This window comes from Agelaius tricolor, unplaced genomic scaffold, assembly GCF_023055355.1.
Source record: "Agelaius tricolor isolate 1412-34295 unplaced genomic scaffold, bAgeTri1.0.p SCAF_37, whole genome shotgun sequence".
NCBI lineage: Eukaryota > Metazoa > Chordata > Aves > Passeriformes > Icteridae > Agelaius > Agelaius tricolor.
The window spans coordinates 3,116,048-3,140,311 of record NW_027269297.1 but is presented as its reverse complement, the minus strand read 5'-3'; the positions used below and the strand labels follow the sequence as shown (position 1 = coordinate 3,140,311).

At 46.7% G+C, this 24,264-nt stretch overlaps 1 protein-coding gene across 11 annotated transcripts in view; it reads left to right on the top strand.

Moving 5' to 3' along the window:
- Positions 1 to 24,264, top strand: part of CACNA1B (calcium voltage-gated channel subunit alpha1 B) — a 334,736-nt gene that overhangs the window by 209,130 nt on the left and 101,342 nt on the right. For all 11 annotated transcript variants that reach the window (XM_071453699.1, XM_071453697.1, XM_071453694.1 and 8 more), the window contains 5 exons: positions 1,050 to 1,181; positions 2,621 to 2,693; positions 8,545 to 8,662; positions 15,210 to 15,277; positions 23,619 to 23,725. In XM_071453699.1, coding sequence (XP_071309800.1) covers positions 1,050 to 1,181; positions 2,621 to 2,693; positions 8,545 to 8,662; positions 15,210 to 15,277; positions 23,619 to 23,725 — 498 coding nt within the window. The remainder of the gene's footprint in view (positions 1 to 1,049; positions 1,182 to 2,620; positions 2,694 to 8,544; positions 8,663 to 15,209; positions 15,278 to 23,618; positions 23,726 to 24,264) is intronic.

Below are 24,264 nucleotides of genomic sequence, written 5' to 3'. Positions count from 1 at the left end.
CCAGTCTTTCCAAGGCCACCACTCACCCATGTCCCCAGGTGCCACATGGGCAGGGACAGTGGGACCCCACCACTGCCTGGGCAGCCTGGCCAGGGCTTGACAAACATTTTAATGAAGAAATTTTTCCCAATACCCAACCTAAACCTGTGTGGGGCCATTTGAGGCCATTCCCTCTTGTTATTGCTCATTCCTTGGGAAAAGAGATTTAACCTCACAAACCAAGCTGAGGGCTCTGCCCCTTCTCAGGACAGCAAGTGACACTCTCAAGCCACTGATGCTGAAGTTCCTCTGCCTAAATTAAGTGGATTTTTCATCCCACATGACAGAATTGAGTTCATTGCGTGACCAGAGCCAGGTCCCTTCAGCTCCCAGGGGGAATCCTGCATTATCCCAGTGCCTGAGTGAAAAGCCAGGTGTCTGCTAAGGAAGGCAGGAGCTTCCCTTGAAATGGAAAATGTAACCCCCCTCCCTCCGAATTATTATTATTTGGAAATTAAGGGGCTCTCAGACAAAGATATGGGACTAGGAATAACAGTTCTTTACTAGGAAAATTAAAAATACAAATGCAATAGTACAAATAAAGAAAACAAGCCACTGCCAGAGTCAGAGCAGTCCCTGTCCCCTGTGTGTCAGGGGGTGGCACAGCCCCATCCCATGGGGGCTCAGCCCTCCTGCAGTGCCAGCTGTGGCTCTGCTGGAGCAGGGATCCTGCACAAGGGGGGAGTTTTCCTTTGAAAATCCAGTGGAAAAGGCAGCTGTTCCTCTGGGAATGCAGTGGAAAGGCTGTGTATGGTGTCCCAAACCTCAGATTGGATCCAGGTAGGAATGCTTGGCTCCTGCCCTGGGCAATGCAGCATCTCCCCATGGGATGCTGGAATTGGATCAGCCCTGCAGGGACACTCAGTGGCCATGGACAGCAGAGAACTGCCCCAGCTCTGACAGGTGGGGATAGAACACACACCCAGCTACACCTGAGACACATGGAAAACAAATTCCTATTCATAAATTTCTCCACTCATGTTCTCCCCTGCTGTTCTGATCCAACACAGGTACTGGAATTCCCTGAGGAATCTGGTGGTCTCCTTGCTGAACTCCATGAAGTCCATCATCAGTTTGCTTTTCCTGCTGTTCCTGTTCATTGTGGTCTTTGCTCTGCTGGGGATGCAGCTCTTCGGAGGGCAGTAAGTTGTTGATTTTTTTTTTCTTTTCTTTCTTAAAGCCAGGATTAAATTGTGAAACTGCATTTTTTGTTTGTACTTAGATGTTTATTCATTTTTATTTATGCCATAGTTTTTTAAGTTGTGAGTTATATAGTACTTTTCTTTAACAAACTAAAAAATGGAGTTGTATCTCTTTTTTTACAAGGTCTTTTGAGGAAAAACTGTCTAATTAAGAAATGACAGTTAAATCATTTTTATTTTTAACTCAATAACTATTTGTGTCTTGTAATGTGGATTATTTATTTAATGACATAATACTAAAACTTATGAAGTAGGAGGTGAAAAAGGAGGACTAGCTTCTGTCTTAAAACCTTTATTTTGTTTTATATAACATATATATTCTAAAACTTTAAACTCTTAAGATTTTTAGTTTGTGATATTACACAATTTTATTTAAACTACACACTCATAATCTTACTTTTATTATTTAAGGAAGGATATTATTATGCAAGGTTTTTTTACAGCTTTAGGTCAAATGTAGTGTTCTATTGGGGGTTAGTGTCTGTTACTACAGAAAATTAAAAATTTTTAGTAACTAGGGTTCTAACAGTGAGTCTGAGGAATCTTTGTTCTGCCTGCAAGGTTCACATCCCTGATTTCAGGGCTGGGGATAGGGAAATAATTCCTGTTCTGGTGTTTTCCCTGGAGCTGGATTCTTTCCTAAGGGAGAAAGTCCCCAGTTCAAAGCTCCCCCATCATCCCCTGGTGCCCAGGACACCCAGAGCTGAACCAGGACTGGGGGCAGCACCTTCTGTACTGTTCCTTCCCTGGTAACCAGAGTGCCACTGTATTATCCACTGTAAAATATAATATCCAAATATAAAACATAATGGCACTCTGGAATATTTTCCTGCTGGAAAACACAGTTTGGTTGGATCTGATTATTCTCATTAGAAATGCCAGCAATGGTGAATTTTGCAGTAAGAACCATCACAGTGTTACCATTTAACTCCAGCCTCACTTCTGAACTGAAATAATGAAATGGTTTTGTTTGGTCTTTTATTTTCCCAGTCAATACCTATTTTATCTTTAAAATGGTAAAAAGAAATTATCTGCTAAGAGAGTCATTTCAATTTGAGCTTTTACACTTGAGGAATGAAAACTTCTTGGAATGGCTCATTCTGCAAAATCATTGCAGATTTTGATTGTTCATTTTAATTGGGGATGAAAATGAATTTCAAAGCATTGGCATTTTCTCTGGGAATGAAATTGAGTTTTTGCTGATGGTTCTGTTAAGCACCTTCTGAGATGTTCCTCACCGAGCTTGCCTGGGGTGTTCCAGCCAGGTGGAACAAATGTTGCTCCCTGACTTGGTTTATGGGGTGTTAGAGGGTGTTCCAGGGCTGCCTGGAGCTGCTTGTCCCTCCCCACTCTGGTTTTTATTTCTCCCTTCTCTACAGGTTCAATTTCCAAGATGAAACTCCAACCACGAATTTCGATACCTTCCCCGCTGCCATCCTCACAGTCTTCCAGGTAAAGCCATTCCTTGTCCTGGTCAGTGCTGGAATTGAAATTCCTGGGTGTTTCTTCCTGCTTAGGGAGGGCAAACAAGCCCCCAAAAACCTGTGGAATTTAGGAAAGGGGGAGTCCTTCCTTCTCAGGTGTTTTACTTTGCTGACCAATATATGCATCACTAAAAATCAAATTAAAAACCAATGCTGTGGTATTAAGGAAAACTAGAACAAAAGATTTATTGCTAGGGGGTAAAAATGCTGATAAGACAGATATTTCTGTGAATTAAAATCTGTGTGTGCCCAGGCTGTGCCACATCTGGGTGTGCCCTTTGTGTTCTCTAGCCCCTGCCCACAGAGTTGCAGCTCTGGCACATGCAATGCTTGGATTTAAAGCTGAATTTTGCAGCTGTTTTCTACCTGCGTTTTTTAAAAACAATAATTTAAAATTGTTTAAAATAATTAGAAAAGAATGTTTTCAGGTGTTTCCCAACTCAGGAGAGTTGGGGCTGCTCCAGCTGCAGGTGACCCTCACAGATTTCATTTCCAGCCTTGTCCTGCACAGTGTGGGCTCCCCCTGATCCAGAATTCCCCAGATCTCAGCAAGGCCTGGCTGATGTATTTCAGTGTTATGACCCCAAAAGGAGATAAAAAGGAAGGGAAAGGGGGTGATGACAATTTCTGGATTAAGACAGAAAAAGAATCTCAAGGGAAGCCTGTCCTGAGAGCTCTGCAGGATCAACTGCCCAGATGTGAGGCAGGTTCAGTGCTCACCTCACAGGATATTGCCCATCATGGGGGATTAAGAATTGCATAACATTTGCATAAGATTTTCTTGCTCATCAAAGGAAGGGCTCAGAGACAGGTATTGCCAGGGAGCAGCTCCGGATATGAGCCCTGGGAATGTTGGTTTTGCTTTGCTTTGGGACTGGAGCTGCCTGTGGAATACTCAGCTGGAATATTTCCTGTTAGTCCTGCAGTGTGGGGGGAAGGAAAGCATGTGGATATAAGATATTTGTCTGGAATGTCAGGGGTAAGAGCTAAACCCAGCAAAAGCCATCAGCCCTGGATTAACTGTGGTCTCCCAGAGGCTCTTTGGTACCCCCTGCTCTCCCTCCATCCCACTCCTTCCCTGAACTGCAAACTCCAGCTCAGTGTTTCTTCACTCTGGGGTTGGGGTCCCTTTCCAAGCTTTTCTTCCATAATTCAGCCAGGCTGAGCAGAGCAGAATCAGTCAGAGGCAGCATTCAATGTGCTGAATAAATAAAGTTAGATAGACCCTGCCTACCCCTGTACCTTTGGAGATTCCCTGTGTAAGTTTCTCAAGCAAACCCTTCTGCCCTCTGCTTTAGCCCATTTTTATCCCAGCAGCCCTGGCTGGGTCATGGTCCTGTCCCTGGACACCCAGGATAGGTTTTGTCCACCTGGCAGTTGGCTGAGCTCAGCCTAAGTTCCCTCAGAGGAGCATCAACCTTCATCTCCAGCTCCTGAGGAAGTCCTGTGAGCTGAATGCCCAGCTGTGAATAATCCAAATACACACACAAACAACATCCATGACACAGAGCCTCTGGAAAGCAGAGTTCTGTGTTAGGTACCAGGCCCTGCTCCCTGATTTCTTCTGGAAATCCTCCCAGGCTGCTGAGGCAGAGCAGAGCAGTGGGGACAGCTGGAAATGAGGGGTGGCAGTGGCAGGATGGGGACACAGCTCTGCCTGCCCATGACACACAGAATCACTGGGTTGGAAGAGACCTTGAAGATCATCGAGTCCAACCCAGCCCCAACCCCTCACCTCAACCCTGGCACCCAGTGCCACATCCAGGCTTTGTTAAACACACCCAGGGATGGGGACTCCACCACCTCCCTGGGCAGCCATTCCAGAACTTTATCACTCCTTCTGTAAAAAACTTTTTCCTGCTATCCAACCTGAATTTCCCTTGGCGCAGCTTGAGGCTGTGTGCTCTGGTTGTGTCAGTGCTGCTGGAGAAAGAGCCCAGCCCCAGCTGAGCACAGGCACCTTTCAGGAGCTGTGCAGTGATGGGGGCAGCCCTGAGTCTCCTTTGCTCCAGGCTGAGCACCCCCAGCTCCCTCAGGGCTTCCTCACAGGGTTTGTGTTCCCAGCCCCTCTCCAGCCTCGCTGCCCCCTCTGGATGTGCTCCAGCTCCTCAATGTCCTTCCCAAGCTGAGGGCCCAGAGCTGGGCCCAGCACTCAGGGTTTGGCCTCAGCAGTGCCAGTGTGTGCCCGTGGGTCAGTGCAGAGCACCCTGGAGCTGCTGGCTCTCAGCCTTCCCTCAGGCACCTCCCTTGCACTGCAGCCCCTGGAAGCAGCACAATCCTGTTCCTGCTCCTCTCTCACCCTTATCCTGCTCATTATTCCATTAACATTGCACAACAGCTCTTGACAGCTGCTTTATTCCATCACCTGCTGGCCCCTCAGTATTAAACAGGGAGATGCACTCCAAATGGTTATTTGGGACAGCTGAGGGCAGTTTGGAGCCTGGGGAATAACAAAAACAATCAAAATACACACACAAACATCATCCCTGAGCACAGAGCCTCTGGAAAGCAGAGTTCTGTGTTAGGTACCTGTGCCTTGCTCCCAAGCCCTCTTTGCCTGTGCCTCTCCCTCTGCAGTGCTGTCCTTCCCTCTCCTCAGCAAAAATTCCTTGCAGCATCCCTAAAGAGACCTGAGAGAGCAGAAGGAATTTCATTAACTGCTTGAGGACAGAGCCAGCAGATCCTGGATCCTTCAGGCTGCTCCCTAATTACTTTAGTAATTCCTGCAGCTGATGGGTGACAGTGGGAAGGACACCAGCTCCTCCTTCCAGGGCCTCAGGGAGCATCCTCAGCTTCTCCAGGCAGGCTGCTCAGTTTAGATTATTTATCTCTCTGCAAAAGCCCCATAAAACATCTCTTTTTTTTAAACTTGATCTTTTTGTTCCACTCTTCCACTCCTAAATAATCCAAAAGTTGGATTTTGAACCCAGACCCTGCTGCACTCAGTCATACCTGCAAATCCTGGTCTTCTGCTTGGAAATAGAAGAGTTCCCAGTGGTTGCCCTTTCCATGAATATTTGTGTGATCAGAAATCACTTTATGGCTATTCCCAAAAAGCAGGAGCAGCTGTGAATTCATGGAAATTCTGTGAATGCACATTTGTGGACAATACTCTGCATAATTGAGTGGCAGATTGGAAAGCCCAAAGCCCTGTTTCATAATCTGTGGTGCAAATCCAGAGTAGCTCCAGCACTGTTGGGTCTGAATCCTGATTTTGGAATTATTTGAGGCTGAATTGTGCATTTGGGAGAGGAGCTGGTGTCTGCACTGGGTGTCCTTGTGTCTGGAGTCGCTCTTGCCCAGTGCTGTCATCAGCACCATCCCTGCAGCCAGAAATTTCCTCTCTCTCAGCAGCTGCCAGCCAGGCTGGAGTTTGCAGCTTGGAATTTGCAGTCATTCCAAGCATCCTGCACATGGAACTCCATTACTAGAGCATACTTATGGCTTAGCACTTTTTATCTTCTTCTTCTTCTTTTTTTTTTTTTTTTTTTGTTTTTGTTTTGGTTTTTGTGTTTTGGTTTTGGGTGTTTTGTAATTGTATTAACAAAAAGAAAAGTTAAGTTGTTAAAAGAATAGTAACCAGGAGCCAGTTATTTATTTTTAGTCAATTTAATACTACATGTTTTGGTTTTAAATTATAAATTCAAGTCAAAATTAAAAGAAAATTAGGAACTGTTTATTATGAAATGAATTTATTTGATTTATACATTTAACTCCTGGATACTATGAAAGATTAAGTCCTTTTAAGTTTATTGCTTTTAGACTGTTCAGAGCCAATTTTTTTAAGTTAACTGTCAGAATAATTGACTCCCCAAAGCAGCTTTCAGTTTAGGAAAAAATTCAATTAGTTTTTTTTTGTAATCAGTTACCTAGAAATGCTGTTTTGAATGATTTACCCAGCAGTTATCAAAATTGGACACATTTAAATAACTTGTTCCTTTTTCAATAGTTTTAAATTTTTTTTACTTGTTTGTATCTTATGTTGTGAAGTATTTACCTTTTGCAAGTCCATTTAAACTTTGACACTTTTTCCCTTGCTTTTGTAAAAAAAAACTGGCAGATTTTTTTCCCTTTCACCTACTAAACCCAAAGACAACTTCCTGTTTAGCAATTGGATTTTCACAATCCAAAATCTTGATGTTTAATGCACTAAAAGTGGTCATTGTTTGGCTCTGCCAGGGCAGGCAGAGGGTGTGCTGATGTGCCCAGAATTCCAGATTTTGGTGAAGAAAGGAACACCAGACAATTCAGACTGGTGCAAAATGAGTATTTAGCAGTAGTATTGAGGGTTCAGGGTTTGTATTAGTATTCAGGGTTGTATGAGTATTCAGGGTTTGTGTTCCCAGCCCCTCTCCAGCCTCGCTGCCCCCTCTGGATGTGCTCCAGCTCCTCAATGTCCTTCCCAAGCTGAGGGCCCAGAGCTGGGCCCAGCACTCAGGGCTTGGCCTCAGCAGTGCCAGTGTGTGCCCGTGGGTCAGTGCAGAGCACCCTGCTGTGGGTGCCACCTCTCAGCAGCTGGGGATGAGGTGACCCTTTCTGTGAGTGACCCTTTCTGTGAGTGACCCTTTCTGTGAGTGACCATTCCTGTGAGTGCCCTTCCTGTGAGTGACCCTTCCTGTGAGTGCCCCTTCCTGTGAGTGACCCTTCCTGTGAGTGCCCTTCCTGTGAGTGACCCTTCCTGTGAGTGCCCCTTCCTGTGAGTGACCCTTCCTCTGAGTGACCCTTCCTGTGAGTGACCCTTCCTCTGAGTGACCCTTCCTGTGAGTGACCCTTCCTATGAGTGCCCTTCCTGTGAGTGCCCTTCCTGTGAGTGACCCTTCCTTCCTCTGAGTGACCCTTCCTATGAGTGCCCTTCCTGTGAGTGCCCTTCCTGTGAGTGACCCTTCCTCTGAGTGACCCTTCCTTTCTGTGAGTGACCCTTCCTGTGAGTGCCCTTTCTGTGAGTGCCCTTTCTGTGAGTGACCCTTCCTGTGAGTGACCCTTCCTTTCTGTGAGTGCCCTTCCTGTGAGTGACCCTTCCTGTGAGTGACCCTTCCTGTGAGTGACCTTTCCTTTCTGTGAGTGCCCTTCCTGTGAGTGCCCTTCCTGTGAGTGACCCTTCCTGTGAGTGCCCCTTCCTGTGAGTGACCCTTCCTGTGAGTGACCTTCCTGTGAGTGACCCTTTCTGTGAGTGCCCTTCCTGTGAGTGACCCTTCCTGTGAGTGACCCTTCCTGTGAGTGACCTTCTTGTGAGTGACCCTTCCTGTGAGTGCCCTTCCTGTGAGTGACCCTTCCTGTGAGTGCCCTTCCTGTGAGTGACCCTCTCTGTGAGTGCCCTTCCTATGAGTGCCCTTCCTGTGAGTGCCCTTCCTGTGAGTGACCCTTTCTGTGAGTGACCTTCCTGTGAGTGCCCTTCCTGTGAGTGACCCTTCCTGTGAGTGCCCTTCCTGTGAGTGACCCTTTCTGTGAGTGACCTTCCTGTGAGTGCCCTTCCTGTGAGTGACCCTTTCTGTGAGTGCCCTTCCTGTGATTGACCCTTCCTGTGAGTGACCCTTCCTGTGAGTGACCCTTTCTGTGAGTGACCCTTTCTGTGAGTGCCCTTCCTGTGAGTGACCCTGTGAGTGACCCTTCCTGTGAGTGCCCCTTCCTGTGAGTGACCCTTCCTGTGAGTGACCTTCCTGTGAGTGACCCTTTCTGTGAGTGCCCTTCCTGTGAGTGACCCTTCCTGTGAGTGACCCTTCCTGTGAGTGACCTTCTTGTGAGTGACCCTTCCTGTGAGTGCCCTTCCTGTGAGTGACCCTTCCTGTGAGTGACCTCTGTGTCCCCCCTGCCCCGTGCAGATCCTGACGGGCGAGGACTGGAATGCTGTGATGTACCACGGGATAGAGTCGCAGGGCGGCGTCCATTCCGGAATGTTCTCCTCCATCTACTTCATCGTGCTCACCCTGTTTGGGAACTGTATCCTTCCATCCTTGGTGCCACAGTCCTGCCCACTGTCATGCTAAGGCAAGTGAGTTGTGATGGTTCATTTCCAGATCCCAAAAGTGCACAAGACAAACAGCAGGGGACTGGCAGTTTAATCACAACAAATGCACCTTTATTGAGGGCCATCAGCAAATGTGATTGATTGCAAGGGATCAGAAAAAGGAAATAACGGATAGAAAGAAAAAGGGGGGAAGGGGAATATAGCTACCAACTATGGGAATATTACCAATATAACCCCATGGGACGTGCCTGAGCTTGTCTGGCCCTTGAACCAAATAGCAGAACTGTGGTGTTTCACCCCACAGACACTTTTGGCTGGCTGGGTGTGTGGTGTTTCACCCCACAGACACTTCTGGCTGGCTGGGTGCTGCAGCTGGGCAACTTGGAGACAAGTCCAGGCCTGCAGGAGCTCTGGTGCTCCTCAGGTTTCCCTCTGTGGAGAAGCTTTAAGGCAATGGTGAAGGAAAGGAGTCGGTTCTGATGGAGGGTTTGGATCCAGAGCTTTATTCTGGCCCTCAGGCCTCTGAATGCAGCACCAGCTCCAACAGAACTCCCTGAGCCCGTGGCTGCTGCTCCTTTAACCCCAGGGAGAGGGCAGGGAAGGGGCAGGGAGGCACCAAGCAGGGACAGGAGGGGAGGGACAAAGGGACAAAGGACACCTGGATGGCCCAATGCCCCCCAGGGGTAGAGGGCATCCTTTGGATCTGCCAATCACTCAGTGCCCTTCTGGAATGCCAGGATTGACAGACAGTGCTGGGAGGGGAAAGGAGAGGTGACTGACACACCTGGGAGGGAATTATCAGGGGAGGGACCCGAGGTTCTGGGGTAAACCCTGAAATCAAAACGCAACAACCAACGAGATGGAATCCTCATGGTCCAGGCACAGATTCGCTGTTGTCCGTGGGGGTTCACCAAAGTCTCTCAACAGTTCCAGTTTACAGAGTCTCCATCCAAAGGAGTTGGCATCTGGCCAAAAGGTGGGGAGCTCCATGGGCCATTGTGTTGAGAGCCCTCGGTCTGTGGGGCAGGTGTGAGTGTGCAAGGACAAGGCACCATTATCAGACCCTGTGGGGCAGCTGTGAGTGTGCAAGGATGAGCCACCATTTATCAGAACCTGTGGGGCAGGTGTGAGTGTGCAAGGACAAGGCACCATTTATCAGACCCTGTGGGGCAGCTGTGAGTGTGCAAGGACAAGGCACCATTTATCAGACCCTGTGGGCAGGTGTGAGTGTGCAAGGACAAGGCACCATTTATCAGAACCTGTGGGGCAGCTGTGAGTGTGCAAGGACAAGGCACCATTTATCAGACCCTGTGGGACAGGTGTGAGTGTGCAAGGACAAGGCACCATTTATCAGACCCTGTGGGGCAGGTGTGAGTGTGCAAGGATGAGCCACCATTTATCAGAACCTGTTCACAGCAGTGTTCTGTGAAGGCACAGCGAGCACACCTGCAAACAATCACAAAACATCCAGAAAACGTCCACCTCAGCCAGGCCAGAGCTCCTGTTGGGGTCTTCAGGGTCCTTGTGATGATTGTGAGGCAAATGAAGGAAATTCTGGACCGTCTCTCAGACCCACACTGCTGGAAATCCCCATTTTTCCCTCAGTTCTCACAGCTTCATCCTTTAAAAGCCAAATTATTGCCATGGCTTTGCTCCTGACAGCACTGGAGGTGAGTTGTCCAACTTGGTGTCGCTTTTCTTATGGCAACGTCAGAATTTTTCATTTAATTTAAAGGAATTTCATTTTAATTGTTGTGTTTTGCCTTGAAAATGTTCTATTAAGAGTTAATTTAGATTGTGGGAGAAGTAATTGAGGGCAGGTCAGAGCAGGACCTTGAATATCTTCACAAACAGTTTGTTTTTAGCCAGGGGAGGATTGAGATGGGTTTGGTGGAGGTGAGCAGATGATGGTGGAGATGAAGCTCCATTCTCTTGGTGCCTTTGTCTAGGGCACCTTAGCCAGCTGGGCTGTCCCAAATGCTCAGAATTCTCTCATTTCCACATTTAATTTAATTCTGGATCTTGGGTTTCAGCTTCTGGGAGTGTTCAGTGCTCCAAGCCTTGGCATGTGAAGTGTCTGTTTTGTTCTTCTGAGAGATGGAAATCTCTCAAGGGTAACAAGAAACTGGGAGCTTTCATCCCCCAGTGTCCCAGAGTGTCTGCTGGGGAAGGGGTGGTGTGTCCCAGAGGTCCAGGGTGGCAGGGACAGAGTGACACCAGGATGGGATTTGGGAAAGGAGGCTGTATTTGATATACATTTTATATTTTATACACAAACAAGCAAAGCAGCTCCCTGATGGAGCAGCTGGGTGTGAGGAGGAGAGCCAGGAGGGCAGAGGGGCTGTGGTGGCCCTGTCCCTGTGCCAGTGCCAGCACCAGGCAGCCACAGCGTCACTGGTGTGAGGACACAGCCCTGAGCTGCACCAGGGAGGGTTAGGCTGGATCTCAGGGAGAAGTTCTTCCCAGAAAGAGTGGTGGGCAGTGAAGGGGCTGCCCAGGGGGGTTTGGAGTCCCCATCCCTGGAGTTTAAGGAAAGATTGGATGTGGCTCCGGGTGACAAGGTGGTGTCAGGTCTAGGTTGGACTTGATCACAAAGGGCTTTTCCAGCCTGGTTAATTCTGTGATTGTGTGATTGATTCAGTGACTGATCCTGTGATTGTGTGATTGATTCTGTGATTGATCCTGTAATCCTGTGGTTCTCTGATTCTGTGACTCATTCTGTGATTGATTCTGTGATTCCATGACTGATTCTGTGATTCTATGATTGATTCTGTGATTGGTCCTGTAATCCTGTGATTCTGTGATTGATTCTGTGATTGATTCAATGACTGATTCTGTGATTGATTCTGTGATTGATTGAATGACTGATTCTGTGATTGATTCTGTGATTCTGTGATCTGTGGCTGCAGCCACAAGCTGTGTGGATCCAGAGGGAGCATCCCTAAAACAGGAAACCCAGGAATTGTGGCTGAGCTGAGGCAGCCCTGGCTGCTTTGTTTGTTCTGCCAAGTGGGATGGGAACGTCCCAAAGTGGGATGGGAACATCCCAGAGTGGGATGAGAATGTCCCAAAGTGGGATGGGAATGTCCCAGAGTGGGATGAGAACGTCCCAGAGTGGGATGAGAAATGTCCCAAAGTGGGATGGGAACGTCCCAGAGTGGGATGGGAACGTCCCAGAGTGGGATGGGAACGTCCCAGAGTGGGATGAGAATGTCCCAGAGTGGGATGGGAACATCCCAAAGTGGGATGAGAGCTCCCAGTGCTGCTGCTCCAGCCAGGAGCTCCCATGAGGATTTCCTGGCCTTCTCACTGGTTACAGTCCCAGCATTCCTCTTTTCCTTGGAGTCTTGTTTGTGCTGGAGATGCAGGAGAAGGGGAGGGATGAACTGGGGGAAATGCTGGGGCTCAGGACAGAGTTCCTGCAGAAATGGGCTGCTCCAGCTGGAGTGGAGGGGACAGAAGGTGCCATCGGTGACATTGGTGCCCATGGGTGGCACAGCAGTGCTCCAGCCCTTTGCCTTGGCTGGAATTCTGTCCTGCACGATGAGGAGCAGGGACAGGAAGAGCAGAGCAGGCAGTGGGAGCTGTGCCTGTCACATGAGTGTCCCCAAGGATTTACCCCATTCCTGTGGCAGTGATGCTCAGACATCTCCTCACAGCAGCCAGCACGGCCCTTCCAGAAACACCAGGCTCTGCAAAACTGGGTCAGAGGAGAGCAGGGAGGGAGGGAGAGCTCGAAATCCTCTGGGCTTGGCGTTTGGAAATGAGATTAAGCAGTAATCAGGCTCGACAGCACAGCTGAGGGAGGGACTTTGCACCTCTGAGCTGCTGAGCTCCAGCGTTCCTGAGGAACGGGGCACGAATTCCCTTATTCCCTTCCTCACCTTGAATTCAGAGGGGGCCTCTCCCTGCTCCTTTGGCTTCCAGTGCCAGGGAAAGAGCAGGGCATGGTCAAGAGGAGGGGATCTGCTGCCCCTGCCGTGGATTTGGGATTTGGAGAGTGGGAACCTCACCCACCTTCTCCCTAAATCTCATCAGGTGCAGCTCTCTTGTTTTCCCTTCTCCTGCTGAGGGGATCCAGGGCTGTTTTTCCTGAGTTCCTCCAGACATCTCCAGTGCCTCTTCCATGCTGGTGGCTCCTTGAGCTCCTTGAGACATCACTGGATGTTGAGGAAGGAAGGAGGATGTGCCAGGTGTGGTTCTTTGATCCTCCCTGAGTCCTTCATATTGGGATGAGTTTGCTGCAGGTGAGGTTCTGTGAGCACAGAGAGGGAGAAATTTTCTTTTTCATGGCAAGGAAAAGTTTGTTTTTCTAAGTGGGAAGTGTCTCATGTTAGGTTTACATTTCCAGAGAGTCTGTGTGGAACCAGAGATGGTTTAATGAAAGTTTTATGATTAAAGTAACAACAGGATTTGGCCCATTTTCCAGGAAATTACACCATGCCTGGGCTCACTGTTATTCACTTAATTGATAAATTGAGGCATCTGTTGAGACAATAAAAAAGAAGGAAAAAAAACTCCAAGAAAAACTGCAGAGGAGCCTGAGAAGAAAAGCAGGAACTGCCTGGAGGATGCTGCCCTTCCCTGGCCCTCAGGTGCCAGGCAGGAGATGGTTCCTGGCTCCAGGCTCATCCAGGTTACACAGCCTGAGGCAGAGCCTGCAGTTTGGCAGAAATTCAGGAATCCCCCAGGCCTGCAGAGAGGACTGAGGGACCTTTTTGGGGGCAGAAACACCCGAGTCTGCCAGACTGTGTCTGCTTGGATCAGGCCAGGCTGATCTGATAAAAAGAAATTAATTTCATTTCCAGGGGTTGCCTTTGTTACATGATCCACTTCCAGAGGGTGTGGGAGGCAGGGGGAGGGAGGCAGTTGTCCTGCTGAGACATTTATTCCCTGATAGGAGGCTTGGAAGTGTTTCCAGACTGTTGGAAGCACCCCAGAGGACAAAAACCCAAACACCCAGCACAGCCCAGGGGTGCCCTCAGCCCCCCACCCTCAAAGGAAATGGGCAATTGATGTCTTGGTAAAGGAGAAATGTGGCTCACTTGTGCTGCCCTCCCAGGAGGGGTTTCTGCCTTCCCCCCTCACCAGCCTCATTCCAGGCCTGCCCTTGCCCTCCCACCCCACAGCTCAAGGCAGGGAACAGCAAATCCCAGGATGGTTTGGGTTGGAGGGGAGCTCAGAGATCACCCAGCCATGGCAGGGACACCTCCCACTGTCCCAGGTGCTCCCAGCCCTGTCCAGCCTGGCCTTGGGCACTGCCAGGGATCCAGGGGCAGCCCCAGCTGCTCTGGGCACCCTGTGCCAGGGCCTGCCCACCCTCACAGGGAACAATTCCCAATATCCCATCCATCCCTGCCCTCTGGCAGTGGGAGCCATTCCCTGGGTCCTGTCCCTCCATCCTTGTTCCCAGTCCCTCTCCAGCTCTCCTGGAGCCTCCTGCAAACACCTGGCTTAGTTTCCTAAAGCTCCTGCAGTCCTTTCAGTGGGTTTATGAACCATTCCCCTGCACATTCCTACCTGGAGGAGCAAACAGAGCTCTGCAGTGAGTGACTCTCTGTCCCCAGGTGATGTGCAAGAGCCAAACACATTTTCTCCTCTCCTTTGGGACAGTGGTTTTGCTGTGTTTTGCTCTGCTTGCCCTCCTTCCCTGTGCAAAGGCAGCTGATTTATGGCTACTCTGGGGCTGTTTTGCAGCCACAAGGCTGGAATAACAACAATAAACTCAGCAAAAGCTCAAATCATTAAGTGGAAAAATGAAAGTAAAAGAGGAATAAATAATTCCAGGCCAGTGTTCTGTCTCAGGGATGGGATGCAGAGCTCTGCTGAGAGGCCTGGTGTGGGCACTGCCCTGGCTTAGCTGGGCTCTGGGCTGGGCTTAGGGGCTGCTGAGCTCTGTGTGGGGCTCAGCATGGCTGGGGTGCCCCAGTGCCAGCCTGACTCCAATGAGATAAGCCAGGATTGTTTCCTCCCAGCAGCAATGACCGGAGATTCACTTCTCCATGCTCTCCGTGGCGCTTTATACAGCTCTGTGTGTATAAAAATGTAAATGTTGGCTTAAAATGACCCATTTCCTGCAGCTCCACTGCTTGTCCTTTTAAACAAGAGGGGGAAATGAGGCTGAAATCTGCGTGAGGGGAAAATGAGGCTGAAATCTGCGTGAGGGGAAAATGAGGCTGAAATCTGCATGAAGGGAAAATGAGGCTGAAATCTGCATTTCTGGGCTGGAGGGGTGGAAAACCAGGGGCTGTGGTGCCTCTGGGGGCAGCAGGAGGTCCCACCCTTCCCCTCTGATGGGGTGACACCCCTCAGGTCCTGTCCCCTCTGCAGAGGGTGCTGGGGACACAAATGTGTGTCCAGCCCTGCAGGGCCAGCTCTGGGCAGGGTGGGTGAGCTGGGAATGGTGGCAAAGCTTCCAGAGATCAATCCATAAAACACAAAATGGGGAAAGAGGGGCAGCAGGGAGGGAATGATTGCTCCTGTGCCATGTGAAGAGCTTTTCCTTAGCTGCTCCCACAGATACTCTCCTGAACGTCTTCTTGGCCATCGCTGTGGACAACCTGGCCAACGCCCAGGAGCTGACCAAGGTAGGTGGGACATTGCATTTTATTGTCAATTCCAAAGCAAGGGTGACCCCCTGAGCTGTCCCCTGGAGCCCTGGGGTGCCTGAAGGAGCTGGGACAGAGGCCAGATGGAGTTAAAGGGAATAAAGAGGAGATTTATTGAAGGACCTTCAAAGGTCACACCCTGGCAGCACCCAGATGGCTCCAAGATGGGAGGAAAAGGGAGCTTGGTCATGAGATCTCACATTTTTATCAGTTCTGCTCCATTTGCATCTTGCAGTTCATTGTCCCATTCCAGCTTTAGCCCCTGAAGTCCCATCCTTGTTTTTCTCTCTCCAGCCCACGGGGTTTGTGCTCTTGGGCTGAGATTTGGGTCATTTGTCCTTGGTGCCCAGCTGGAGCAGGAATTGTTTTGTCTCCCTGCTCTGTGCACAGAGCTCAGCATCCCCTGATGTGAAGCCCAGACCCACACACTAAAGCAGCACAGGATGTGAAAAATAGAAAATCTAAAACCTGAGGCATCACCTGCTGCCCCTCAGGTGACCAGTTTGCACTGCAGAGAGGTTTATTCCCCTTCAGCTTGCTTTATTTTTGGTTGCAGTGAATATTTTGTATTTGCTTTATCCCAGGGTGGGCATTGCTCATCTCACATTTTCTGTTTCCAAGAGCAGAGGAGAAGCAATTAACAGTTTTTTTGGCTGATTGGAAGCTCAGACAGGAGCAAATTCAGGCTTTGTGGTGCTGCTTTTTCCCCTCTGGTGACCAGCTTGCACTGCAGAGAGGTTTATTCCCGTGCAGGTTTCTTTATTTCAACTTGCAGGGAATATTTTGTGTTTAGTTTGGTCTCACACTTTGTGTCCTTTACCTTGCTGAGGTTGGTGATGGATTAAAGAATTAAAATTTTCCAATCAGCTCCAGGCAAAACAATTTGCAGAGGCTGTTGTGAGCACTCAGGGGAGATGTTGGGAGATTCCTGCCTCTCCCCAGGTGTAAGAGAAGTCAGAGGCACAAAGCCAGGGGATGGCAGTGACAGGATGGCAGTGACAGGATGGCAGTGACACTGGTGTGACTTTTCTGGATGTGGACACAGATTTCTGTTGGAAAATGTTTACACTGAGAACAGCTCAGCCAGGGTTGTGCAGGAGGATTGTGACTGTTGCCCTTGGTATTTGGGTTATTACACAATTTTGATTTCTTGGCATATCTGGTGGATTTATGAGGAGATTTGAAGGGATTTTTGCACATTTTTAGCTTTTCTCACCCATTCCTGTGCTGCTGCCATCAGCAGCAAGTCACAGTGACCTGCTGGGGCACAGGCAGCAGTGTCCCCATTGGGGTGGTTGTGTTTTAAAACTTTAATTTCTTTCCTCCTGCCAGTGGCTGAGCTCTCTGCCCACGTGCTGAGGCAGCAGCAGGCACAGGTGGTTTTTATTTTTAAGGAAAGGAAGGAGCTGGAGCAGCCTGGGACAGTGGGAGGTGTCCTGGATGGGTTTGAGGTCCTTGCACCCCAAACCATCCCATGGAATTGTTCAAAAGCCACACAGATGTGGTGCTGAGCTCTGGGGGTGGATCTGGCACTGCTGCACTCGAGCTTTCCCAGCATTTTTGGCTCTTTGGGTCCCCAGTGCAGCTCCACACTTGAGGGACACGGAGATTTCCCCATTTCCCACCCTCCTCCAGCTGCTGCAGAACAAACCAGCCAAAGGTTCCCCTCAAAAACCACATCCCTGCTGTGGCTGAGCTGCTCTCTCATCTCCCCTTTTCCTGCAGGAATGGCTCCAGCTTTTCTGGAGCTTTCTCCCAACAAACCCTCCAAACAGCCTGGTGGCTCCTGGGTGAAAAATATTTTTTATTACTATAAATATTTTATAATAAATATAAATAATTTATAATAAATATTATATTATATATTATTATATATTATTATATATAATTACTATTATGTTATATTATATATAATTATATATAATTATAAATAATTATATAGTTAATATATAGTTATAAATAATTTTAATAAATATTTTTGTTATTATAAAAAATCTTATTTTTCATTGTAATAAAAAAATTCATTATGAGTAATTTTTATAAATAATTTCATTATTATGAATAGATTTATTATAAATATTTTATTATAAATAATTTTATTATAAGTAATTTTTTATTATTATAAATAAAATTTTATAAATTTTTATTATTTTATTTTTGTCCCAATTCTGTGCTCTGCATCCCTTAAAATGCTGCTCATGGCTGTCTTTATTGGCTCTCTGTTGTTTTGGGAGTTTTTCCTTTTATTATTATTTTTTTTTTAATGGGAATTTTCCCCCTTTCAGCAGCTCAGCTGTTTCTGTGCTCACAGAAATCTTCAGCCTGGAGGCAAAGATCCTCCCAGATTTATGGGCATCCCTTGCACGTGCTAAGAGGGGAGATGAGGCCCAGCACAATTCTTGGATAATGAAGCTCATCCTCCTTCTTTTTTTATCCTTTAAGTGCTTTCTTGTGAATATTTCAGCAGCTGACAGGGAGGGTTAGAAACCTGACTTTGGGGATGTTTATAAAGTCTAATTAAACATTGATGGATTCAACAGCATTGCCAAATCATAAAGCTTCTCCAAAAACTCTCTTGGGGATTTTTTTTTTTTTTTGTTTAATTTTATTTATGATCCCCTCCCCCAAATCACTGGGGCTTTCAAAAGAAGAGGAAAAAGCTAAAATTCAATTAGACACATACCTGGAGAATGAGGGATTTCCTGCTGAGTAAATATGATCATGCAAGCCCCAAAAATGGCCCAGAGATACAAGGAAGTTATTCAGGAGTCAGTTGGTCCCAGGAGACTCTCCTGACATTTATTCTGTGAAATTAATTGAGATCAGTGCTGAATTTAATGTGGGAGAACCAGGAGCAATTGAAATTGCCTCTGTTTAGGGAAGGCAGGAAACTTCTCTGCCTCAGGACTGGAACATCTTAACTTTCCCCACTTCTGGATGCTAATTTGGGTTTCTTGATGTGGCATTTGGGCCATTTCTGGGCTCTGTGACCTGTAAGAGGAGCTCTCAGAGCTGGGGCTATATTTAACTGCAGCTTGATCATCCTGTGGCTGCTACAGAACTCACCAGTGCTTAGGAATGACTCATTTTGGGGGGGAAAAAATAAATAATCACCACCTTTGCTTTCAATCTATAAAAAATCTGCTCCCAGCTCCCTCTCCTGCTCTTCCTGTTCTGGTCTTGCCCTGACTCAAACTCTGCCACCTGATTTTTAATGATTCCTGAGAACTCTCCTCAATCCCTTTGGATTCCCTCACCTTTAGGGGTTTCTTTTCTATATTGACAGGTTTTTCTTCCTGTTCACTTATTCAGAGCAGAATTTACAATTGTGCCCAGAATTTGCTTTTCAGATCTCTCTGCTGGTCATGCAGAATGTCTCTGGTGACATCCAGCAGCTCCTGCTTCATCCTCACTCAACTGGAGGGTAAACCCACTACAACTGAGGCTTTATTTTCATAAATATCTTCAAGCAAAAAGTGTTTTCTCATCTCTGTGCACTGCCAGTGATCCCTGAAAAAAGCAGGATATAAACATATATGAAGGATGTGGGAATTTGATATAAATTTGTATAAAATTCTTGAGGGATGCCCAGAAATTCTGGACTGAAGGGAGTGGCCAAACCCAGAGCTGAGCATCCATAAATCCCCCTCCTTCCTCTGCAAAAGGCTTTAACTGGCTGGATATATTCAAGAAAATTCACTTTTAATGGTGCACATCATGATGGGTAGCCCCAAAAATGGGTTTTACTCTGTGAGAAATTGATTTAAATGAAAATTTAAACCTCTAGAAAACAGAAAGGACATGAACCAGGGATGTCCTTATGGGCAAGAGCTTTATCTCTGAAATGGGGGTGACAGTTTGAGCTGGAATTTGAAATATCAGGTAAAAAATCAACGAATTTTTGGAGTCATCTGCAATATCTGCATGGCAGGAGGCACAGAGATATTACAAAGCAAACATCTGCTGAGGGCTGGGCTCGTTGTGAGGGAGGAACAGCTGCGTTTGCTGCTCCTTCAGGATGGAAATCCAGCAGAATTACAGAGGCACCCGGGAGAATGGAGCAGAAACCACAAATTTCAAAGTGGTTTTAAAACCTGCACCTGGTGCTTTAGGGGCAGAGAAAGAAAAATCAGCAGCCTTTGGTTTTTAAGGCTGCTGGAGATCCCTCAAAGGAAGAAATAATTTGAATTTACCTGGAGGATGAAAGGAAAACCTGAAAGATTTTTTAATTGGGGTGTTATTCCTTATAAAATTTGTGTCCTGAGGATAACATTTCTGCTGCATTGGTGATGGGCACAGTTAATTTTATTTTTTTTTTAATTAAAAAAACAAACCAGGAGCTGCTGTGGGATTTGTGTGGGAAAGAGAATTTGTGTTGGAACCACTCTGGGATGTTTTGTTCTTGCTGAGCAGCGACCCCACAGAGTCCAGGGGGAAAAACTGGGGGGCACAGGGACCTGGGGACACACAGCTGGGACAGGGTGACAACATCTGTCTGTCCCAGTCCTGCTCCATGGAGGGAGCTCTGCTGCCCTGGGGATGGCAAAACCCAGGGTGGGAAATGTGGAATTCATTCCTTTCTCTTTTTCCTCCCCAAATCCACTGAATTGATCCCAATCCATGGGTGCTTTGCTGCTTTCCCACCCCAGCAGGGTGAAAGGACAGGGGGGTGTCAGCTGGGGCTGAGCTGGGGGCCAGGATTAATCCAAACACCCTTGGTTGGCAACGAGCTCCCAGAGCTTTGATAAATTGGAATTTGGCATAAAATAAAAATAAAATACTGGAAATTATGGGGAAAAAAATCCATAAAATACTGGAATTTGGCAGCTGAGAAATATTGACTTTGTATAATTGCTCAGCAGGTCTTTTATGCAGGCCTGGTTATAGACTTGCAAATATTTGCAAAGGGAAAAAAAGAAAAAAAAAAAAAAGGAAGAAATTTATATGGTAACGATTTTTAAATCAATTTTCCATAATTTTTTTCCTTCTGAAGGAGAAAAATAAAACAGTTTCCAAATGAGTTCAGTGGAAGCAAATAGCACCAAAGGCAGAGCGAGGAGCTGTTTATGCAGATGGAATTCAGGGTGGATAAATCTCTATAATTTCCTATTCCAAAGCTGGAGATCTGTCTGCTCTCATTATTTTAATCCTGACTGCTTGCAGCAGCAGCCTGGAGAGCAGAGGCAGACCTGAGCATTCCATGGAGTTTGACAGAAGAACCTGTGGCTCTCTCAGTGTGGTTTTCTCTGGATTTGTGAGATGCTGGTGATGCTACCAGAACTCTGTGCTTACCCTGCCATGATTTGACTTTATTTTGGTTAGAAAATTCCAGCAAAGTGACTTTGGTGACCACTGAAGGGGAGCCAGGTTGTTTCCTTGGGTTTTGCTGTTGCCTCAATGTTAAAGATCCTTAAATTTTAAATTTTTGAAATAAATTTTTGTATTTTTTTTTAATTAAGATCCTTAATTTTGTGTTTTAGTGGAGCTTTTCATGTTGGGTAGGAAGAGAGAAATCCCAGGTACAATCTTCAGAGGTTAAAAATCCTCATGAGCCAGGGATACGCAGGAAGCAGGAGCAGAACCCTTTGCTCCACCAACTACATTTAATAGGGTTCTTTTTTTGTTTTCTGAGTCCTCAGGGATCTGAGGTGGGTGTGAATAACTGATGGGAGCAGGACCATCCCAAATCCATCCTTTTTTATTATTGTTTCAGAAAAGTCCCCTTGGCAGGGGGTCAGGGAGGATTTAGGAGCCCGTGCAGGTGTTCCAGCAGGACATTGGCCTTAGAGGTTGTTCCACACACAGCTCTGGCATAAATGGGGAATTCCACCTGGAATTGTCCCATCCCTGCTCCCTCAGAGTCTCCTTCACCAGTGCCGTGTTCTGAGAGGAGACCCAGCAGAGCCAAGAACGTTTGTGAGGGTAAAAAACCCTCTTGGCCAAACCTTGCCATTCTCACCTCAACCTGCACCAGACTGGGGGCTCCTTGCAAGAAAATCTGCCCTCAATTGAAATTCCTGTGTTTTAGAAGCCCTAAATTGAAATCCCTGTGTCCTTGCTGCCCTCAATTGAAATTCCTGTGATTTAGAAGCCCTAAATTGAAATCCCTGTGTCCTTCCAGCCCTAAATTGAAATTCCTTGCAGCCCTAAATTGAAATTTCTGTGTTTTAGAACCCCTAAATTGAAATCCCTGTGTCCTTCCAGCCCTAAATTGAAATTCCTTGCAGCCCTAAATTGAAATCCCTGTGTTTTAGAAGCCCTAAATTGAAATCCCTGTGCCCTTGCAGCCCTAAATTGAAATCCCTGTGTTTTAGAAGCCCTAAATTGAAATTCCTCTGTCCTTGCAGCCCTAAATTGAAATCCCTGTGTTTTAGAAGCCCTCAATTGAAATCCCTGTGTCCTTGCTGCCCTCAATTGAAATTCCTGTGTTTTAGAAGCCCTAAATTGAAATCCCTGTGTCCTTGCTGCCCTCAATTGAAATTCCTGTGTCCTTCCAGCCCTAAATTGAAATTCCTGTGTTTTAGAAGCCCTAAATTGAAATCCCTGTGTCCTTGCTGCACTAAATTGAAACTCCTGTGTTTTAGAACCCCTAAATTGAAATCCCTGTGTCCTTGCAGCCCTAAATTGAAATTCCTTGCAGCCCTAAATTGAAATTCCTGTGTTTTAGAAGCCCTAAATTGAAATTCCTTTGTCCTTGCAGCCCTAAATTGAAATTCCTTTGTCCTTGCAGCCCTAAATTGAAATTCCTGTGTTTTAGAAGCCCTAAATTGAAACTCCTGTGTCCTTGCAGCCCTAAATTGAAATTCCTGTGTTTTAGAAACCCTAAATTAAAATCCCTGTGTCCTTGCAGCCCTGAATTGAAATTCCTGTGTCCTTGCAGCCCTAAATTGAAATTCCTTGCAGCCCTAAATTGAAATTCCTTTGTCCTTGCAGCCCTAAATTGAAATTCCTCTGTCCTTGTAGCCCTAAATTGAAATTCCTCTGTCCTTGCAGCCCTAAATTGAAATTCCTGTGTTTTAGAAGCCCTAAATTGAAACTCCTGTGTCCTTCCAGCCCTAAATTGAAATTCCTTGCAGCCCTAAATTGAAATTCCTGTGTTTTAGAAGCCCTAAATTGAAATCCCTGTGTCCTTGCAGCCCTAAATTGAAATTCCTGTGTTTTAGAAGCCCTAAATTGAAATTCCTGTGTCCTTGCAGCCCTAAATTGAAATTCCTGTGTCCTTGCAGCCCTAAATTGAAATTTCTGTGTTTTAGAACCCCTAAATTGAAATTCCTGTGTCCTTCCAGCCCTAAATTGAAATTCCTTGCAGCCCTAAATTGAAATTCCTGTGTCCCTGCAGCCCTAAATTGAAATTCCTGTGTCCCTGCAGCCCTAAATTGAAATTCCTGTGTCCTTGCAGCCCTAAATTGAAATTCCTGTGTTTTAGAAGCCCTAAATTGAAATCCCTGTGTCCTTGCAGGCCTAAATTGAAATTCCTGTGTTTTAGAAGCCCTCAATTGAAATCCCTGTGTCCTTGCTGCCCTAAATTGATATTCCTGTGTCCTTGCAGCCCTCAATTGAAATTCCTGTGTTTTAGAAGCCCTAAATTGAAATCCCTGTGTCCTTGCAGGCCTAAATTGAAATTCCTGTGTTTTAGAAGCCCTAAATTGAAATTCCTGTGTCCTTCCAGCCCTAAATTGAAATTCCTTGCAGGCCTAAATTGAAATTCCTGTGTTTTAGAAGCCCTAAATTGAAATCCCTGTGTCCTTGCAGGCCTAAATTGAAATTCCTGTGTTTTAGAAGCCCTAAATTGAAATTCCTGTGTCCTTGCAGCCCTAAATTGAAATCCCTGTGTCCTTGCAGCCCTAAATTGAAATTCCTGTGTTTTAGAAGCCCTAAATTGAAATCCCTGTGTCCTTGCTGCCCTCAATTGAAATTCCTGTGTCCTTCCAGCCCTAAATTGAAATTCCTGTGTTTTAGAAGCCCTCAATTGAAATTTAGGGCTAAATTTAGCCCTAAATTGAAATCCTTGCTGCCCTAAATTGATATTCCTGTGTCCTTGCAGCCCTAAATTGAAATTCCTGTGTTTTAGAAGCCCTAAATTGAAATCCCTGTGTCCTTGCAGCCCTGAATTGAAATTCCTTGCAGCCCTAAATTGAAATTCCTGTGTTTTAGAAGCCCTAAATTGAAACTCCTGTGTCCTTGCAGCCCTAAATTAAATAGGGAGTCCTTGAACAGGGAGTCCTTGCAGCCCACCAGTGGCAGCACCACACTCCAGAGGAGCTCTGCTCGTTGTTATTCCATGATTTATTCCCTGTTTTCTCTTGTTTTTGTGCCCCAGGACGAGGAGGAGATGGAGGAAGCCACCAACCAGAAGCTGGCCCTGCAGAAGGCCAAGGAGGTGGCAGAAGTGAGCCCCATGTCAGCAGCCAACATCTCCATAGCTGCGTAAGCACCTTTGATTCCTTGGGAGAGCATTTCCCTTCTGCATTTCACTGTCTGTCTGTCTGTCCAGCTGGAGCATCCCATGGTCTGGGAGCCCTCCTGCACCACCTCTGGCCCAATACTTCAGTGCTGAGCACTTAATTAGGAGTTTAAGGAAGGATTTCTTTCAGTTTGGTGCTCTTTGTAAGGCCTCAGCTTTGAATAATTGTGTTTTAGGAGGATTTTTGGTTTTTTTAAGGTAGATTTCACCAGGTGAAGTGTTAACATCCCACTTTGGATTTTTAATGAGGAGATGAGTTTAATGATTTTTAATGAGTTATTTCTGTGTGTGTGCACAGAAATCAATATTTTTATAATAATCTTGAGAACTGAAGTGCAAAGGCATTCTCTTAAATAGCTGAAAAATGGGCTTGAATTCCATTTCCTTGCTGTTTGAAAGAGCTGGGTGGAATAAAATGCTCTGGTTTGGAGGCAGGAACATCCATTTGGGATTCCCAGATGCCTGGATGAGGACAAGCATGTGATACCCTTTGAGGAGAGCT